This window comes from Trachemys scripta, chromosome 19 (genome assembly GCF_013100865.1).
Source record: "Trachemys scripta elegans isolate TJP31775 chromosome 19, CAS_Tse_1.0, whole genome shotgun sequence".
Classification (NCBI taxonomy): domain Eukaryota; kingdom Metazoa; phylum Chordata; order Testudines; family Emydidae; genus Trachemys; species Trachemys scripta.
Window position 1 is genome coordinate 6,542,867 of NC_048316.1, and position 21,162 is coordinate 6,564,028.

General features: G+C 39.7%; 1 protein-coding gene across 1 annotated transcript in view; it reads left to right on the forward strand.

Moving 5' to 3' along the window:
* LOC117867859 (solute carrier family 35 member E2A-like) overlaps positions 1–21,162 on the forward strand; it is a 29,248-nt gene that overhangs the window by 2,505 nt on the left and 5,581 nt on the right. The window contains exons 2-7 of the mRNA XM_034753231.1: positions 9,317–9,843; positions 10,613–10,748; positions 11,627–11,754; positions 15,994–16,114; positions 18,493–18,546; positions 19,370–19,442. Of these exons, the coding sequence (XP_034609122.1) occupies positions 9,519–9,843; positions 10,613–10,748; positions 11,627–11,754; positions 15,994–16,114; positions 18,493–18,546; positions 19,370–19,442 (837 nt within the window). The 5' untranslated portion in view covers positions 9,317–9,518. The remainder of the gene's footprint in view (positions 1–9,316; positions 9,844–10,612; positions 10,749–11,626; positions 11,755–15,993; positions 16,115–18,492; positions 18,547–19,369; positions 19,443–21,162) is intronic.

Here is a 21,162-nt window from a genome sequence, read left to right on the forward strand (position 1 = left end):
ACAGGGTTTACAGTTTGGTTCAATGGCTCTCACCAGCCCCCCCCACTATACAAATTGTTCCACCGCCCTTTCTGCTTAGTACCATGACAAATCCTTTTTAACCTTTTACGAAAGATACAGACAGGGCCGGCTTTAGCCCGATTCCCCCGAATCGGACCCCGCGCCAAAGAGGGCCCCGTGCCCTAAAGAAGAGCGCCTAACTTTTTAATTTTTACTCATCCGGCGGCAGTCCGGGTCTTCGTCGGCATTTCGGCGGCGGGTCCTTCAGTGCTGCAGAAGACCCGGGGCGAGTGAAGGACCCGCTGCCGAAGTGCCGCTGAAGACCTGGACCACCGCCAGGTATTCGAATCGGGCCCCGCACTTCCTAAAGCCGGCCCTGGATACAGCTTTAATTTTAGCAACATTTCTTGTTCCCTTTTCCTTTAGCTGGAGAGAGTTTAAGAAGGAAAACCACCCTTGTCTGACAGTCTCTTAGATGGTATCAAAGATGGTGATAACTGTTCTTTTGGGTAAAAGAGAAAAAGTTAGTTAAGATGGGCTGGAGCTGTTGAAGTCTGATCCCATTTCATCCAGGGTGGTGGTTGGGATTCAGCTGGAGCCGGTAGAGGTGGCAGTGTTATCAATGTCCCTCTCTTTGGCCTGGTCTGGTTAGGACACCTCTCAAAATTAGGATGGCAAAGGCCACGGGTCCCAGCAGGTGGTGTGGCTGGCAGCCATGATAGTGAAGCTTGCTTCAGTAGCCTCCATCTGTTCTTTCCCCTCCAAAGTCTCTTTAGTTGAAGGACCCAAAAAGGGAGTGATGAGTGGAATAGCTCATCCTCTCATTATTTTGTCCAGGTAGGCCTAATATACAACACATCAGTTTTGGTTCCTTAATTTCCAGTACAATTTGTTTTTACCAAACATGATTCCAACATAGTCCTGGAATCATATCAACGTGGCTTTTTGTTTGGATTAATTTAGTCTCTCAGTCTGGTTCTCTTGCACTTGTTTATAACATTCACTATTAAAAATTACTTGACCTACTTTCGTTATCATTTGTTATTATTGATTATTGTAACATCTTATGAACATTCATATACTTTTTACACTTGAACTCACAATTAGGGTAAATTTGTTGTCCCAGTTATCATAACAAGTCTCTTCAGATTTGTTGAATTTCCAGTCTCTGAAAAATAAGTGGTCTAAGGAGGAAATTCTCCTCTCAGATGCACAGGGCAGACCTTGATCTTTAGAGTCTACTTACTTAATGGGAGACACACCTAGGTCAGGTGTGCATGGTATCTGATTTGAGGCCAGTCAGTTGGGTACAAGAGCAGAATTTTGCACTAAAGATTCAGTGAAATACCTGAAAATGACATGAGCTGAGAAATGGAAGTTTCCAGAAGAAACTATTAGACCACACACACAGACACAAGAAGTTCTCAGCACTCTCCAATGAAAACTCTTCAAGTATAGAAATACTCAGTATGCTTACTGGGGCTGCCATGATAGGTTGTTATAAGGTTATGTAGTGTACTGTGTACTCAAATGCATATTACAGCTTAATTTTTTAAGAGATAAGATAAGACCCACTGTATTGGGAATGATAGTTTTTTATTTCTACTCTATTATTGTATATTGTATTTCTTGTTAGCATACATGTTTACTTTTATAATGTGATTATTTTATGTTCTTTGTATTGTTTTTCTTGATGTGCTATCTTTAATTTATTTAATGTATTTCTTTTGGTCAATTTAAAACATTAATTGTTTGTGCACATGCATATTTTATCTATAAAATAAATCCTTATGTATCGGGATTTTAGTCTTCTGCAACTTTTGCATATTATATATAACACACACTTCTAAATTATATCGGTTATAATTACATTTGCTCCCAAAAGGTTATTTTAAGTAATTACTGTTGTGAGTATTTTGATCCTGTGTTAGATAGTGAGGCAGTCTTATACAGAACAAGGTTTGATATGCAAGTTGGTTTTGAATCTGCAGTTGCTTTTATCTTTCCTGGTCTTTTGTTGTTTATCAGAACCTGGCTCTGAAAAGCTCTTGACTTCTTCACTTTGTAAACAAGATTATTGGGTGTTCTTAGGCAGAGTTGGGTGGAAGCCATCCAATCATCTGTAGCTTTGTCACAGAAGTACTCAAAAGGATTGTGCAAGGAAAATTCAGGTCAGAGTTGTCATTTCTGCTCAGTGTCTCCAACTGGATTTTCACCAGCTGCCTCTTGTTTCCTTGGCATCTCTGATGCATTGCTAGAGGTAAAAACTTTTGCCTATTTTTAAATTTGTTATAAGTAGAGCTGGAGGAATAGTATTGGTTGACCTAAAAATATTTGCAAAATTGACACACATAGTTTTGGCCATTCACAAAAAAGGAGGAGAAGGAAAAGGTAGTGCCACCCTCTTCCCACCTTATAATCTTTGGCCCTGTGTTGGAGATCCAAGTTTGAATCCCTACTCTAGAACAGACCCAAACCAGTTTTTTTTAAATTTCAAACTGCCACCAAACTGAAAAATCAGTTATTCTCCCAGTTCTAGTTGGAATTGATTTGTCTTGCTATACAAGCCTTAATTGAGACCGAGGTATTAACTTGTCCACCATACTCAATTACATTAGTTTGGAATGTTATGCTTTAGTATGAACAAATTTGTGTTATCACCAAAGAACTATAGCTAGATAGCAGAATGTAATTATCAATAATCTTACTGATCTGCAATGTTAATTTAGTTGATTTAAAAGGACACTGGTCCTTTCTTTTGTATTTTCTAGAAAGAAAAATATCTTTCTTCAGAAGTATATTTTCTTTCTGAGTACTTGGAGAAGAACAATCACTTTATACTCTGCAGAACTGTTATCATGACTGGTTGTCTTGAAGAAAATTTCTAGATAAGACAGGCTTATCCATTACACAGTATCCTACAGATTGTCACCTTGATGTTGTTCCTATAGTTGTGCAAACTGGTGCTGCCATCAGTAAGATTATATTTATGACAAAGGCCACTTATTTGCTGACTGAAAATGGTTTCAGCCATTTGCTATTCAAACAAACTATGAGAAAATAAGGAATCTGATATAAATCCCTAATCTAGGAAATTCATAGTTACAGCTTTTTTTCCAGCATGATTAGCCTATTAGGTACTATTAGGAAACATATATATTTTTGATAAAATATTCTACTCTTAGAAATTAAAAAATCCCAATCCCTAATCTGTTTTCTTCCCTTTATAACTAACACACTTTTCTTATTAAATTCTTTAAGAAAATGTTGCTGCTTCTGTGAGCTGTCAGTTTCAGTTTAGAGTATTTATGGTCAGACTGTGAACTCCTAGAAATGGAGAGGAAGGGGGAATGGGATTTTTTAAAAAAAGATATGCTGTAGTTCAAAAATAATTATTTTGGGGCAACTCTTTGGCCTGTGTTATACAATGGTCCTCGCTGGCCTTGGAATCTATGGGTACATCTACACTGCAAACAAAAGATCAACACTGTGACAGCAAGTTTCAGAGCCCAGGTCAGCAGACTTGGGCTTATGCTACGGGGCTAAAATTAGGAGTGTAGACATTTGGACTTGGGCGTGTGTCCAGGCTCTGGAATCCAGGGAGGGTCTCGGAGCCCAGGCTCCAGCACCAGTGGGAACATCTACACTGCTATTTTTAGCCCCATAGTGTGACCTCCATGAGTCCCGAATCAGTGGATCAGGGCTCTGAGATTCACTGCTGTGGGTGTTTTTTTTTTTTTTTTTTTGCAGTATAAATGTATCCTATGAGTCTATGAGTGCAGGATATTCTTCAAATAGCTTCTCAAATGTGATGTTTTCATGCCTAAATAAGAGGTAGCAGTCTCTGGATTCTTATCTAGTTCCTTATTTTACACTCCAGTATTGATTTGAGTCACTCAGAGGTTTTATTGTATATTTATTTTCTCATTTTTAATGTAGCATGCTTTATTTTTGATGCACTTTTAGTGTTGGGGGTGGACTAGGGAAGCTCTATAAAATACACTGTCTGCTGCTTGTTCTTACATGCCAGAAGATTCAATTTCTGTTTGTAATCCAACATAGTCTCCCAACCACTGCCACGTTTTCATCTATCTGTAAACATCATGACCGTTGGTATCAGGGGAGGATGACCAAATTAATCCCAGATGGGGAACTATTTCAGCCAATGTAAGACTTTCCAGTTAATTTAAGGTAGCAGGTCAGTAATTTGGGTGTGTGTGTTTGTTTTCTCTTAAAATCCTTTAATTGCTAGAGTGTTAACTTTTACTGAATGTCATGCTGTTTAACAAAATGATACCAAATATGATATAAAAATGCTGCGGGGGTTGGGAACCTCATTATTATATTTTGAGCTAAAAAGTAGGAAACCTGGAACAATGTTTCTATCCAAATAAAAAAATTAAAAAAACTGTAGCTATTCTCTCTGCAAATTATGAATATTTCAGCAGGATTCTACAGGGCACAAGGGAAACACAAAATATTGACCACTGTTTTGGATTCTCTACATCTGTGCCCAAGGGACAAAGCCAAGCCACCATATGTTGTGATCCTTTCATATCTCAGAAGGGTGTGGCAAGTCATTGGTTTGATGCAATACTCCCAGGGTGTACCAGGGGCTATAAGGAATAGTAATGCTGATTCAGTAGGTAGCAGTCTTTCCTTTGTTTCATTACTGAACAGAAATCCTAGAATGGAAGTAGGGGACACAGTGTTGCTAAAACTGCTGTCATCTTGATATTATTTGACCATTTGTTACTAAAGAGCCCAAGTGACTTGGCTAAATTCCAACTTGTGTAATTACATTCCACCAACCAAAGTTCCCACTGCAGTTTCAAGTGGATATATTCTTCACTTCCTGTCCTTCATTATTGTGTGGAGTTACTTTGCACTGTAGACAATTTTTACAGTTGGTAGTTTTGTTTCTTGAGTGTGGGAATTGTGAAGTCTTAATTCTTATGCTGGAAGGAACAAGAATCAGAACAACATTGTACTATCCCATCAAGTTCTCCAGATATGGAGAGTCCTCCCTGAAGTCTGTCAGTATTGTTCTACATCTCTAGATAATGGATTGCTCTGAAGACAGTTGAAGCCCACCTCCAGCCCAGAGAGTGAGGAATTTTTTGGTGTCTTTTTAATCCCTTGCAAATTAAATGCTTGTGCAGAAATAGCTGAATATTACTATAGTATAATTGCTTTATAGTGAGTAACTGACACATTGCTTTCCCCCACTCTACATCATTCCCTTTTATTCCATTGACTTATATTTAAAAAAAATCCCATTTGTATGAAAATAAGTCTATTTTGCAGTAATAGGAATTCAACGAGTGAAATCTTCCCTGATCAGAGACCAGCATATTGCCCTAGGAAGATGTTTTGCTGTGTAATCTCCATGGTTTTTGTTCTTTGCCACCCCCCCCCCCCCCGCCTTTAAAACCAAGTTCTTGAAGGGAGGACACAGTTACTTTATATGTGGCAAAGAACTCAATCTTGGATTCCCTATCTTCATTAACAGCTCAATAAACAGAGTACTGTTCTTAAAACAGGAGACTCAGTCCAACTCTGCTGTACATTAAATGGCTATGAATGATAAAGATAAATATTTTATGACATTTAATATCTCTCTTGGCTAGAAGCTGCTGTAGCCTATTTTAGTTTGTTCACCATTGCATTAATGTGGTTTCCCGTACATGTTTCACTGGTTGTCAGGTTGTAAATATATTTAGGGTCCCATCTGTGAACACTTCCACATTTGTAACTATGCTCAAGGAAGGTAATGCTTTTGAAGTCAATGCGACTAGTACTAGAACTAAATTTTCACTACATTATGGTTCACTGAGCGCCTATTCTTTACTGATTCAGCAGTGTACACTGTAAATTTAATCAAGGGAGTTCCATGAGAAAGGATACAGTGGTTGAAAAGGTTCTCAAAGCTTATGCACAGGTACAATAAAACACAGATTTACTGAGAACCAGTTAGCAGTTGAAGCAGCTTACCTCCCATCCCCACCTCTAGTATTTCATGTGTCTCTCCTCAGAGACACTGTTGTAGGTTCCCCCAATTGTGGATCGCTGTGGAACAGGGATGTGTCTTTCACTATGCTGACGGGTGTTTTGGGAAGCTTGTTGACTGGCTAGCTCCTTATTGAACTTGAGGCAGGAGTTACTAGAATTGCAGATATTCCAAAGCTTGCTGGTCAGTCAAACCACTTTCCCTGATTTTTATGAATCCCTTATTTTTCCCAAATATTTTAGCTGTCTCCCTGAAACCTTTGGAAAATTGATGCTATTCTTAATAACAATGAGGAGTCCGGTGGCACCTTAAAGACTAACAGATTTATTTGGGCATAAGCTTTCCATGGGATCTTTCCATGTATCTGAAAAAGTTGGGTTTTTTACCCACAAAAGCTTATGCCCAAATAAATCTGTTAGTCTTTAAGGTGCCACCGGACTCCTCGTTTTTGTGGATACAGACTAACACGGCTATCCCTCTGATGCTATTCTTAATAAATTTATAATCAGCAGATAATGACTAGAGCTGATATGAACTGTGTTCCTGCTAGTGAGCTTTAGAATTAGACATATTTTTTGGTGAGATTTCTGCCATTCATTTCCTTTGGTCAGGCCAAGTCATCCAATTGTTAGGTTCTCAGATACTGCGGTAATGGGGTAACTTATAAGTACCTGAGAGAGAGAGATCAGTACCAAGCCTAAATGTATCACTGTACAACAAAAGAAAATGTTCAGTTTTTCCCAGGGAAATGTTAAATGTTTGCAGTTCCGGGTCGCTAACAGCTGCAGAAATTAGTCATCCTCAGATCATGAGATCCTACAATTTCATGGCCTTGTTCTGCCTGAATGTTGGAGGGTGCATGTGGGCTTATCCAGGCTGAACTAGTTGAATCAAAGGGGAAGGAGGCTTTCAGTATTACTATAGAATTTACAATTATGTAAAACTCAGTGCTTCAAAGTGTCAGACTTAGAGAGGAAAGGAGTTTGCCCAAAATTTGTGCTGCAGCACTCTTAAGCAATTTGTCTGTTTAAAAAAATAATACTGAATGTATTTAGCTCATAAGTGAAATTAACCACCTTAAAAGCATTTTTAGATCAACATGAATATATGAGGTACAGGAATCAGTATAGGAAGGGCCAGTACCCTAGCACTCTTTCATAACAATGGGTGTTCTGCTGCTGGTAGGAGGAAAAGGGCGCAGTGGTGGATAGGAGGAGGTCCATTTTGCTACAGAATAAAAGTAATATCTGTGAAGTAGAAACTTTCAATACAGAATAGTTGAAGTTCAGTGGGACTACAAAAGCTATGATACAGTAAAACTTATTAACTTTTCAGTCTCATTTATCAAAGGTTTTGTAATGCCCATGTCAAGTCTGGCTTAAAAAAAAAGAGAAGAAAGCAAATGTCTATCCTGGCCAATTTACTGAATAAACATTTTCCTATTAAAAACCAGTGCAGGTCCATTAGCTCTTACTAACTCCTGTGGGTTTTGTACTTGCTGTGTATGTTTGCTGTGCTGCCATTGTTCAGATGCACTGTTGTATAACGACCTCATTGCAGACATTGTTTCCCAGATGCCCATGGTAACCTGCCACCAAATAGTGGCATTTTTTAAACTCTTCAATCAGTTGAGTGTCCTCAGAGCCACTGATACTCTAAATCAGTGATACTCAGACCCAGTGGTTCAGGAGCCAACTTAGCGATCAACATTACTCAAAAGAGCCACAGTAATGTGAATTCATTGTTTCATTTACCATTTTATATGTGTGTGTGTGTCTGCGTGTGCGTGCGTACGCATATATATATATGTGTGTGTGTGTATATGTATGTATTATTCTCATAGTACTTGGTCAGTCATTTTGCTATTATTTTATCAACTACAATTGGTTAATAACCTAGTAAATGCATCCTGTTTGTTTATAACTTAGTTTGATTAATAATTAAATCACACAATGTTTTAACATCATGCGCTGCAAAGAGCTGCAGGAGACACAGTAAAGAGCTACTTGTGGCTCTCGAGCCTCAGTCTGTGTCATTGCTCTAAATATACCTTTCCAACTTGCTCATTCATGTAGGAACTACTTGTTTGGAACCAGTAGCTTCTCCATGAAAGGCCCCACCTATAATTCATTTCCTTTCTACCTGAGCTGTTCTCTTGTCTTCACTCTCCCCCACTCACAGAATATAGACTACAAACTAAAAAAGTAAATCTGTTCGTGGCTTTTTATGCTGATGGTAAAAAGTTACTATAGAACAATTTAGCCCTTGCTGCAAACTTTGGACCCTATTTGTGAAAACAGATTACTTGCATTACTGTGAATATGTCACATAGTTTATTTGGAAGAACAGACAGCATAGAGTGTTGTTCCTTGTTCTTTTACTCACTAAGTGCTGGTCCATGCTAACCCCCCAGTTCGAACTAAGATTCGCAACTTCAGCTATGTGAATAACGTAGCTGAAGTCGAAGTATCTTAGTTCGAACTACAAGGTACTTACCGCGGGTCCACACGTGGCAGGCAGGCTCCCCCGTCGACTCCGCGTACTCCTCTCGCGGAGCAGGAGTACTGGTGTCGACGGCGAGCACTTCCGGGATCGATTTATTGCGTCTAGACAAGACGTGATAAATCGATCCCAGAAGATCGATTGCTTACCGCTGAACCCGGAGGTAAGTATAGACGTACCCTGAATTCTTCTGTGGTTCACCAGACTTTGTGTAACTCATCAGAGAATAGAAATGAAGACACATGCCCTGTTGTCGATAACTGAGTTGTAAAGTAGTGATTGACTCTTACATGGAGATTTTTCCACCAATTGGTTGTCAAGATTGGATGCTTTTCTAAAAGCTCTGCTCTACGAATTATTTTGGGGATGTTCTATGGCCAGTGTTATACAGGAGGTGAGAGAGATGATCACGATGGTCCTTTCTGACCTTGGAATTTATGAATAAGCAGAATAGAGAACAGCACATTGAATAAGAATAGATTCTCTAATTGAAAATGGAGGTATTCACTTAATATATTTTGATGGAGAGGAAACCTTTAAAACAAAACATACCTTTGAGGTTTCATTTTGTCTGTGCTATCTTGAGCACTTCAAAAGCTATGTTTAGGCAAGATTTTCTTCTAGGACTTGATATCCTGATCATGCTAGCAGGGAGAAATCAATTTTTAAAAAATGCAATAAATACAAATCTTTATCCTCTTCATAAGCTGCAGATGAAATTGGCATTTCTGTGATGTGAAATATTCAGAAAATGAAAGTGTACTCAGATAACTTTGAACTCTTTCCTTCTTTTTAAATCTTCAGAAAATGCAGTTGACCACTGGAAGGAAGTATGTGAAGTTTATTTCTAAAGAAGATGCTGTCTGGAGGACCAAATAAATTTCTGTGGACCATTGGAGCTGAAAGATTAATTACATGACATTATTTTTGTCTCTTCACTGTGCGGTTCAGTACTAAGTCAATGTTGCTTTATGTTAAGACCAAACAGTAGTCTCCTGACATCAACATGTCGTCTGTAACAAACACTCAGACTCTGGTGGACTTTGATCCTCCTGTCCTTGAGGAAAAGTCAAAGGGGAAATCATTATTTCAGTTGGACCCCCTCTTTGCTAACAGGAGTGAGAAATTTGTAATTGCCAGGAGTGACAGTGTACCAGAAGAAAATGTACTGAAAATAACCATCACCGAGACTACAGTCATTGAGTCGGACTTGGGCATCTGGAATTCTCATGCTCTGATCTACCTCACGTTGTGGTTTTTCTTCAGCTTTTGTACCCTTTTTCTTAACAAATACATTCTTTCACTGCTGGAAGGAGAGCCCAGCATGCTAGGTAATTATGATTTTCATTATAAGCTTCAGTTCCAATAAAATATTTGAGTGTCAGATTCTGTGTGATAGACTTAAACTGATGAGTGGTTTGTTCAGAGTGAGAGCAGCATGGTCAAGTGTTTTAAGCACAGGACTGGGATCTAGGAATGCCTAAGCTGTAATTTTGGCCTTGACATGGACTCCCTCTGGCTTTTAGTGACTCTGCTAAATCTCTGTGCCTCAGTTTCCCCCTCTGGAAGGTGGGATAAAACTATTTCATAGGGATTCTGTGAAGATTTGTAAGGTAATGTTTGTAAAACGCTTTAAAGAGGAGTGATATATAATTTTTGTATACAATGAAACTTTGTAGTCTATTGAGTGGTAAAATTGTGTTTTTAGGGTTGTTGTTTTTTTTTAACTTAAAGTCTAATTTTAAATAAATTGTTTGTATTCTTATCTCCAGAGACCTACACGGATCTAAGGTCTCGCTGAATTGCAAAGGTTTGGTCTTCATATGACCATGAACAATAGTTGTTGCTAACATACCTGGTTTTTAAGGAATAGAGGGGCATGGTAACTATGAACTAATCTTTGTCTCTTATCCTGCTGGTCGTTTCAGAGGGAAAGGGTTTTTACTAGAATTTTATGAAGCTTAGAGATAAGCATCTATATTTGTTGACACCTACCAAAGATCTCTGAAACTAAATTGATCTAATTTGGTATCTAGGATAGCTTGGTACTCAATGCCGTATTCATCTTCTGACCTCTCTTGGTTTCTCATTTTTCCTTAGGTGCTGTTCAGATGCTTTCAACCACTTTCATTGGCTGCATAAAAATGTTTGTTCCATGTTGTTTGTACCAGCACAAAACACGTATCTCTTACCCTCCCAATTTCATCATGACAATGCTGTTTGTTGGACTGATGAGGTAAATGGTTAAATATTTCCAGGGGGGCAGTATAGGTGGTAGCACTGTGTACTGCCTTGCAGGAGACCCACTTTCACGTCTCTTCTTCCTTCATGAGAAGGGCAGAGGGCATTGTTCATACAAAACATTTTCTCAGAAATCTCACAATGATCCATCCATCCTTCAGTTGCTCTTTCTAAACACCTCTTTTCTTCTGACAACAAGTCTTTGAAACTTTCTTTGCACTCCATTGGTTTTAATCCATCATCTCAAAAAACAAACAAACAAACAAAACAAAAACAAAAAAAACCACACCCTCTCTCTTTTCTTAATAGTTTCTTTTGGTGATGTGATGTTTCTCTTCTCTTTAAGACTAATACTTTGTTTTCATTCAGGACTACCAGTTGTTCTGATTATTACTACTTATTGTGGTGTTGCTGTGTCCTCCTATTATCCTTTCCTATCAATTTGTATCAGAAGTTACTTAAAATATTTATAAAATTACATGTTGTTTTTAAACTTACATCTTTAAAAGAAAGTATTTGCTCTAGCCTTAGATAGAGCAGGACTATATATCATGCCTGATGAGAGGCTATTGGAACATCTGTTTGGGCTCACCTTCACTTCAAGTCTAAATGGGTTTTTACTAAACTGGGAACAGCTATTAAACAGTCTTTCAGCACTGTTATGTTTTATGATTTAAAAGGAAACTGAATGGAAGCTACCTTTCATTCTGATGAAATAGGAAGCTAAATGTAGCATACATAATTTAGTTACTATACCACAAATGTGTATATTGTGGCGCAGTAACTAAATTATGTTTAAGCATCTAAAGCTAAAATAAGCCTTTTAAGCATTGTTTTACTGTCTCTGCTTGACTTTGTATGTGTCTCTTTCAGGTTTGCAACAGTGGTTTTAGGTCTAGTAAGCTTGAAAAATGTGGCTGTTTCATTTGCTGAAACAGTTAAAAGCTCTGCACCTATTTTTACTGTCATTATGTCCCGGATGATTTTAGGGGAATACACTGGTAAGTAGTTTGTTGGAATGTAATCATTTTGCAATGTAATGTGGGCTATTTGGCGATTGACAAAGAGATTCCATCTGAGTTGTTTAGTGATTAATGCAGCTGGAAAAATTGTCCTTATTGAACAGAGTCTAAACTGTAAATTGAGCAGGCAAGGACCTTTTTTAAAGTAATTTGTCAAAAGACAGTGTTGGTTGGAAATTTGCTTATTTGACCAAAAAAAAATACCGTTACAATTTTTTAGATACGTATATACTCGATCATAAGCCGGTTCGTTTATAAGCCGACCCCCCCCCCCCAAGATGGATAAGTAAAAATGGAAAATTTTTATAACCCGTTCATAAGCCGACCCTATAATTCAGGGGTTAGCAAACTTTGGCTCCCAGGCCATCAGGATATGCTGCTGGTCGGCCGAGATGGTTTGTTTACCTCAAGCGTCCGCAGGCATGGAGGTAAACCTAAGTAAACAAAGTGTCCCGGCGCGCCAGCTGCTTACCCTGACGGGCTGGGACAGCAACTGGTGGGAAAAAATTTTTTGGGGGGGAGAAGCTGGGAGTCAGGGCAGTAACCCCTGTGACCACCCCCCACATGACCCCACCCCTAGCCTGGGACCCCCACACTCTCCCCAACCCATCCCTTCCCACTTTATCTGGGAGGGCCAGGGGAGGATGTCTCTAAGCTGGCTGGAGCTGCTCTGGCAGGCTGGGTAGCGCGGCCGCAGCCTGCTCCGGCGGGCCAGACTAGGCGGCGCAGCCATAGCATGTTCTAGTGGGCTGGGCCAGGTGGCATGGCTGCAGCGGGCGGGGCCGAGCGGCATGGCTGCAGCCGGCCAACCCCGGAGCTGCAGCTGCTTCGGAGGCTGGGGGGAGAGCAGCATGACCAGAAGCGGAGAGACTCTGGCCCTGCCTCTTCCCTTCTGCTCTGCTGGCTGTGCTGCCTCTCCTTGCTCCCTCTGTTGGGGGGAGGGGCTGTGTCCCACCTCTCTCTCTCTATCCCCGTTCATAAGCCGACCCCCTTCTCTGGTGCTTCCCTTTTTTACTAAAAAAATTTGGCTTATGAACAAGAATATACGGTACATTTTTTTAAAATTAACTTTATGTATATGTTTCTCCCATGTGGAAAGCTGCTGATCTGACAAGCATTTTAAAAATCTTGAGTGTCTTCACTGTGTCCAGCCTGAGGCTAAAAAATAAAACTGGCCTCTTACATGCTTTTTCATAATCACCACTGAATTGCAATTGCATTCTAGTCTTCTAGTCTTCGAGAGACCTTGCCCCGATCAGCAATGTGCATTCTTCCTGACATGAAGTCTGTGGGGGAGAGGACTGAATGAAGCCAGAGGAAGGAGGATTAGCACAATCGCAGGGCAGGAGGGCAAATATTAATTTCTTCTGCCATTTGAGGACATTGACAAGAAAACCAAGACTGGAGAAGATACATTTTAATTTACCTCTGCAGGGCAGATGTGCTGGTAACTCAGTACACCTATAATATCTTTAAATGCAGGTCAACAGCTTGTCTGAAATCTCCTTTGATTGAAACTAAAATATCCACTAGTTTTGAAATGAGAGGAGTCATTACTAAACAAGTTAAAATGTAGCTCATTAATTTTTTCTAAATTTGTATTATCTGACGCATGTCATTTTGGAAGTACAGTAATGTAAAGTAGAGCTGGATGAATTTTTTTGGCTGGAACTTTTTTCACTGAAAAATGCAGATTCAGCGTCACTGAAACACTTTGTGATTTTCTTTCTGGTTAGGTGAATTGTTTTCAGAAAAAAACCCTCTCTGTCACAATTATTCATTTTAGAAAGACAGGGTGGGTGAAGTAATTGTGGCATGCCCCACAGTACAATCTGGATTGTTGGATCGTTGTGCCCTCTTAACTCTCCGGTCTGGAGTGCACTATGCCCTGCTTTGTTCTGTGAGCTGCCACTCTGCCCACTCACGCCAGCCATCTAGCATGCAAGTCACCCCTAGACATATACCAGAGTGCTGTGCACAACCACTCTTGAATTACATACAGGGCGACACCTGCATATTCCTAGTCCAGACTTGTACCCCAGAAATGACCATTTTACACTGCTTAAGATCCCTTTGATCAGAGTAAACTCATTAGTTTGTCTTTCCCAAAATGCATATTAATATTAATATGCACCAGCCTTTGTAACCTGAGTAGATTCTCCAAACTTCAGTCAAAACCACACAGGCTTAGATAAAACATTAAAATAAGTTCATTAACTACAGAAAGATAGATTTTAAGTAATTATAAGTGGCATAATCATAGAAGATCAGAATTGGTTACAGAAAGAAATTCAAGATAAAATCGCGGTCTAATTCCTAAAGTTTATCAAGTTAAGTCAGATTTGAAGGTTTCTCTGACCCAAAAGCCTACAACAGTCTGTGCTAACTGGGAAGCTCTTCCAGTTAGGACCACTTCTCCCAGTTCAAATATTTCTTTGTCTTCCAAGTGATCTTGTTGCCTTCAGTATAGGTTGGGGAGGAGAGGGGGCCTGATGTCACTGTTCCTTATTTTATACTCTCCTCCAGGTGTTGGAAAAACCCTTACTATGTCCTGGGGTTAGGCAGCCCCAGTGGCGGATTTAGAGTTAGTGGGGCCCTGTGCACAAATTCATTTTTGCCCCCTCCCGCGACCCAGCCAAGAAAAAGATCATTCTCTTATGCCCCCCTTTTTCATTCTTTTTTCTTCATCCTCCTCCTATATTATAAGTAATGGGAAGTAAATTAAAATAAAGTGAGGTACCTTGATTGGGGTAGGGGCTTGGGGTGCAGGAGGGGGTGAGGGCTCTAGGCTGGGGCAGGGGGGTTGGGTGCGGGAGGGGTGAGGGGTCGGTCTCTGGGAGGAAGTTTGGGTGCAGGCTGCAGGCTCTGGCTGGGGTAGGGGGTTGGAGTGCGGCAGGGGGGTGGCGCTTACCTCAGGCGGCGCGGCTCCCAAAGCCACTGGCACACACCCCCCTCTGGCAGCGGCTCCTAGGTGGGGGGGGCAGGGGTTCCCGGCCAATGGGAGCTGCGGAGTCGGCGTCTGGGGCAGGGGCAGCGTGCGGAGACCCCCCCAAGGGCTGCAAGGACATGCCAGCCGCTTCCAGGAGTGGCATGGCACGGAGGGAGGGAGGCAGAGCAGGCAGGCAGCCACCTTAGCCTTACTGCTGGCACGTCTCTGCGCACTCCTTGGGGTGAGGGGGGCAGCAGGTCTCTGTGCGCTGCCCAGGGTGGGGGCAGTGCTTGGAGCCACCTCCCCCCAACCAGTGGCGTGCAGAGACGTGCCAGCTGCCGGATACTTCCAGGAGCCCTGCTTGCCTGAGCCCTGCTACGCCACCGGCCGGGACTCAGGTGCAGGTTGTCAGATGAGATTTGTCCTGCATTTTGGGGACCCCCCTGTCGGTAGGGGCTCCATGCCACCACACGGTTTGTTTCATGGTAAATCCACTCCTGGGCAGCCCCATTGCTTACGTGCCCTGCATTCAGTTCTTCATATGAATTGCAATTTCTTGCTTTTGTGTACCTGAGGCTTGACATGCAAGACTTGTGTTCACTATTCCTTTGTTATTTCTAAGGAACTGGTCTGTGGGCATTTCCCAGACTCTCAGCACGTTTCAGTAACAAATATAGCAAAATCTCATAACTTCATATACAATGACACACACATTTCAACAGGACAGTAATGTTCAACAGATTATGACTTTTCCAGTGACACCTCACAAGGCATATGTGGTACAAAATATATCATAACCAGGATATATTCTGGAAAAAACAGACCCGAAGAAGAGCTCTGTGTAAGCTTGGAAGCTTGTCTCTCTCACCACCAGAAGCTGGTCCAATAAAAGTTATCTCACCCACCGTGTCTCGCTAATTTCCCGGGACTGACACGGCTACAATAGCACTGCATACAATGATTCATTTTGACATTTTTGAAATGAAAAATTTTGATTTTTTTGAGTTTAAACAGCTTTTCATTTTGAAATTACCTTCAATTTTATTTTAAAAGATGCAAAAACATTAAACACTCAAAACAGAAACAGTTTTATGTAGAAGAACATTTTGTTCAACCTAAAACAATTATTTTTCAACTTTTTCCTTTTGCTGAAATTTCCCCAAAATTAGTTTTTGTGTTGACCCAAAATGATTTTTTTTTAAATTTGGAACTGCTAGCAAACATAAAATTCCATTACTCACACAGCTCTGGTTTAAAGCCAATTTTTAATTTATTTTTTTCACTTACAGGATTGCTGGTGAATCTGTCTCTCATTCCTGTCATGGGAGGATTAGCTCTATGTACAGCCACTGAAATCAGCTTCAACATTCTGGGTTTTTCGGCAGCTTTGTCTACTAACATCATGGACTGGTGAGGCCTGATGAAGGTTGCATGTGGAGAAGAGAAGGAATTGTTAGTTTACAAATAAACTAAGTCATATCTTGTCCCAGACTGTACAGTTCAGCTGGTGTTTCCCATACAGTATATTGATTCTTGGTATTCAGAGAATTATTTCTTAATAGAAAGCATACTGCTCTTAGAGGTGAGAACGCCAGACCTGTCAGAACACAGTGGATAAAGAATAGAACAACTCCTATTCTACAAAATCATGTACAATTGAATTATCTCTGTTCATGACTTTTGACAAAGTCTATTTACCAGGGATTACCAGTATGCAACCATTTTGTCATTTGTGACTAGCAGTGTCCTGGTTTGTAGCCTGTGGTAGCTTTTTCTTTTAACTATCAGGCGGAGGGTGGGACAGAGCCAATCAACTGCAGGTTCTTATTGCTGGTGTACTCAAATGGTGAATATACGTCGCTTATGTTTTTTAATAAAATATGTGACCATGTTATGGAAGAATTGCCAAATGCATAAAACCAGTAATGCACAAGTATGTTGCAACTAATATATTATGGAAGAGCACTAGCAACTCTAAACTTAAGGTTGAGCAGATATATTTAATGTTGCTGATAAGATAATTGAAGTACTCTAAGTTAGGTTATTGGGATAATATTTTAATATGCTAGGTTAACAATGAGTTCAAATAACACATGAAAATGGAAAACTTCAGGCATGGTAAATCATTACTTTGAGTTTAATTATAGTCAATAATCAGAAAGCCATGACAGTTTTCTGATACACTTATATAAGAACACTTTTCTCTCTGTAAAGAAAGCCTTTTAATATCCTATTGCAAGGTAAAATATATAAACTAAAATGCAGAGAACTTTCTGATTCTTAAATATGTTTAAGGCAGTTGAGATTATCTACAAAACTCTTCAGTCGTGTGTCTGCATTAAATGGTGGGCAATTCAAAAATAATCAGTGTAATAGACTGCTGGCAATTTTTGTTTACAAAATGTCAAATTCTGTGCTCCAGAATTGTTTACAGGGGACACTGGTTCTTGCCACTGTTGTTGTATTTGGATTAGTATTCATGTCCAGCCCCTGTCATTTCCTTTAAAAGTTTTGCCTTTTAGATCTAATTTGGGTCCAGATATCCTTGTGTTAAAACAAAATAGGCAGACAAGATGATTGTAGGCCTGATTCTACACACTTGTTCATTTGTATTCACTTAGCATAAGTATAAATAAATACACCAGGTGCAAGACAGTGATGACTCTAGTCTCTCTTTCAAATCATTTCTGTCTATATCTCAAGGCAGATGCAAGTGCAGGCATGAGAGGGCTGCGTGCATCTTTTATTTTTAAAATTATGTACCTGCAAATCAGATTTGGTGCTTCTGCTTTTGGTTAATGGCAGTGTTGTAGATTAGTCTGAATACTGAATAACTATGCACTCATTTGTTCTAAATGCCCATATCAATGCACTACACCATCACAGGCTAGATATTCTTGCCTTGTATTAATTTTTATCACTGTTTCCTAGAACACAGCTGAGCAGTAAAAGAAAAATAAAGAGTATTTTAGTTCAGTTCTCTAGGAAGCACTTGAAAATTTAAAGTCTAAACCATTTATATTTAAAATGTTAACTGCAAAGGAACCTAACACTGCTTCTGAATGTTAAAAGTTAATAAGGCAATGCAAAAATGTAAATTAACATTTTCACTTGCAGTATGTCAATATTTATAAGGGATGTGTAGAGTAGATTGGTGTTTTGTATATATTTCAAAGACAGTAATATATGAATCTGAGACTTAGCTGGTTAAAAGAAAAAAGTGCAGTTGGGAGAATATTAAAATAAAATAACATTGTATTGTGGTAACTATAATTCTGGGAAGATTTTGTTCAATACAGTAATTGTGTTATAGTGTGTTCTGTAATTCTCTGATCTTACTTTTGTTTCTTTTTAAAAAGTTTATTACTTAATAGTGAATAGTGTGCTGTTTATAAAATGGGAAATTAAAGCAAATTAATTAAATTTAAAACAGGATATCAAAACTTTCTGAAGTATGTTATAGGATATTCATTTTATCTATATCTATATCTATCTATATCTATATCTATCTATCTATCTATATATATATATATACAGCAAAAGAAGTTAAATTGCTTACTAAAGGCCTTCTTTCTGAATGCATCTTTGTTCTGATCTGTAAAGTATTCTGTTTAAATGCATGAAATAGAAGAAAACCCAGTGTAAATCTGAAGTTGTATATGACTGTCAGGAAGTATTTTATTGAAAACCTCATTTTCCGTCTTATGGAAATTACCATTAAGTTCATTGTTTCATCTGTTCACTATAAATGGCGCCTGCAGATAAATGTTTTGATTTTGTTTCCCCAGTTTGCAAAATGTTTTTTCCAAAAAGCTGCTCAGTGGAGACAAATATAGGTTTTCGTAAGTATCTACAATATTTCAAATATACAGCTTACAGAAAGGTCCCAGGAAACATCAGGGAAACACTTGTTTATAGTCATGTGGGACCGGGACAAGACTTTCTGTCTTCTCTATGTAGTTTGCTGATGACAGGTATATCCTATATACTGTACTTTAAATGATTGTGTGTCAGGAGAGGGAGGAAAAACTTTTGTATCCAAAATATCCATAAGCATTTGCTGGGGAAACTAAATCATGATCAACCAGAAATTCCCTCAGGATACCTAAAATGACAGTCACTTACTCCAAACACAAAAATAACTCCTGGGGGCCCAAACCTGGAAGCCCTCCATCTGCATAGAACTCCCACTAGACTTGCAGAAACAGGCCCTTAATTTCCATTCTGCATTTTAAAACTCATGAACAGTACATGAAGGTATGAACAATATAGAACCCATGAATCAGTAATCAATTATTGCAGCAAATTCTGCCTATCCACAATTACAATACCTTTGAAAACAAATTATATAAAATGTTAAGTGAACACTACAGTGTGTTGTTCAGAAGCAGTTCCATAAACTGAATTTGTTTTTTAAAAACAGCTTGCCTATTAAATTCAAGGCCATCTCAGCCAGCATGGAAAGCAAACTTTGTTAGTTCTATAAGAAATTTTGAATTTGTCTCCCACGAGACTTTTAGCTGATATTTTTTAAAAAAATGTTGACCACTGTAAAGTGTCAGTGCAGAGATTTCTATTTAAATGTAATACAGCTTTCTTTCTGTTACAGTTAAGGAAAAGCTTTTAAAAACATTTATTTTTGTATTATTTGATTTCCATTTATAGTGCTCCAGAACTTCAGTTTTACACAAGTGCTGCTGCAGTTATTATGCTCATTCCAGCTTGGATATTTTTCATGGTAAGAATTTTTATTTGTTAACAAAGATTAATTTTGCTGTTAGATTTGTGTAAATGGCTAACTTTCAGTTTACTTTTCCTCTTCCTTACAATCCTGCTGACATGCACCCCTGTTTACTTGTGGTGTTTTAAGCAAGAGATCCAGAAAATGTATTTTAAGAAGCAGTTTCATGTTGACATGACATGACAAATAAACCAGAAAGATAAAGTTTGTTTCAGGAGTTTAGGGAGCAAGTAATTTAGTCTGAATAAATGGCTCTAAAGGGGCAAGGTGGATGAGGTAATACCCAAAGGGACAAACACTTGAAGACTTAAAAAATAAATCCTAATGTTTGTAGGCTTCTTGGATAATAGCACTTTGTATTCACATGGTACTTGTAAACTTAATTATAAAAGAAGAAACTGAGGCCTAGTAGATACAATCTGTTAGAGCAGGGGTCGTCAGTCTTTCAGAGTAGTGTGCTGAGTCTTCATTTATTCACTCTAATTTAAGGTTTCGCATGCCAGTAATACATTTTAACGTTTTTAGAAGGTCTCTTTCTATAAGTCTACAATATATAACTAAACTATTGTTGTATGTAAAGTAAATAAGGTTTTTAAAATGTTTAAGAAGCTTAATTTAAAATTAAATTAAAATGCAGAGCCACCCGGGCAGTGTGAGTGCTACTGAAAATCAGCTTGCGTGCCATAGGTTGCCTACCTCTGTGTTAGAGGCTGGGTAGAACTGTGTGGTTCCTAGCTCCCATTTCTGTATTCCAGCCGTTAAACTGCATTAACCAAATGCAGCAGAAAAAAGTTGACTTAATTAATAGTACATGAAAGTATGATATGCTGAGGGAAAGATAGTGATAGAATAGCAAAAATAATGATAGATAGACCTGTCCCATTACCTTATGTATGACAACAGAAGAGATAAATGCAATCATAGTTTCAGAGTAACTGCACCCATATTCCCCTCCAGGGTCCCTTGACGGCACTTACTTAAGGTGTCTGGTTCCCTAGCCATCACCTCTCTTGGGGTGGAGACTTATGTTTCTCTACCCCTTGACTGGGGTTTGAAGGCTGCACAGCTCCCTACCTTGCACTGTAAGGTCCCCAGCAAGCCAGTCTGCCTACATGCGAGCACCTGTGCTGTGTTTTCTCCCCAACAGCTATGAACAGTGTATTGCCAGCAGCTACAAATTACTTCACAGCTCCTTCTAATCAAGTACATTTATTCTTAAGGCAAAAGCATTACTGAGAAAACCTATACAAAACAATGGAAGTTCCTATACACATGCTGAAAGCTTATTAGAGGTCACACATCAGAGTTTTGGGGCCCTAACAAGACAAAGTCCTTCCAACCCTTCAACAAGGGTTGCCTTCCCCCCCACCCTCTCGGACAGAAGATCCTGTTTGCTGGATCAGAAAGAAGGCCCTGAGTCATTTTAACTGCAGTTCTTTTGTGCCAAAACTAGGGTTACCATACGTCCGGATTTTCCCGGACATGTCCGGCTTTTGGGGGCTCAAATCCCCGTCCGGGGGGAAATCCCCAAAAGCCGGGCATGTCTGGGAAAATCGGGAGGGCTCAGCCGGGGCCTCTTTGGCCGGGGCCGCGGGGCTGGGGGCATGGTGCCCGGCCCGGCACCGCGCGCCCGGCCCGGCACCCGGCCCGGCACCATGCCCCCAGCCCCGCAACCCTGGCCCCGCACCGGCCCCGGCCCCAGACAAAGAGGCCCCGG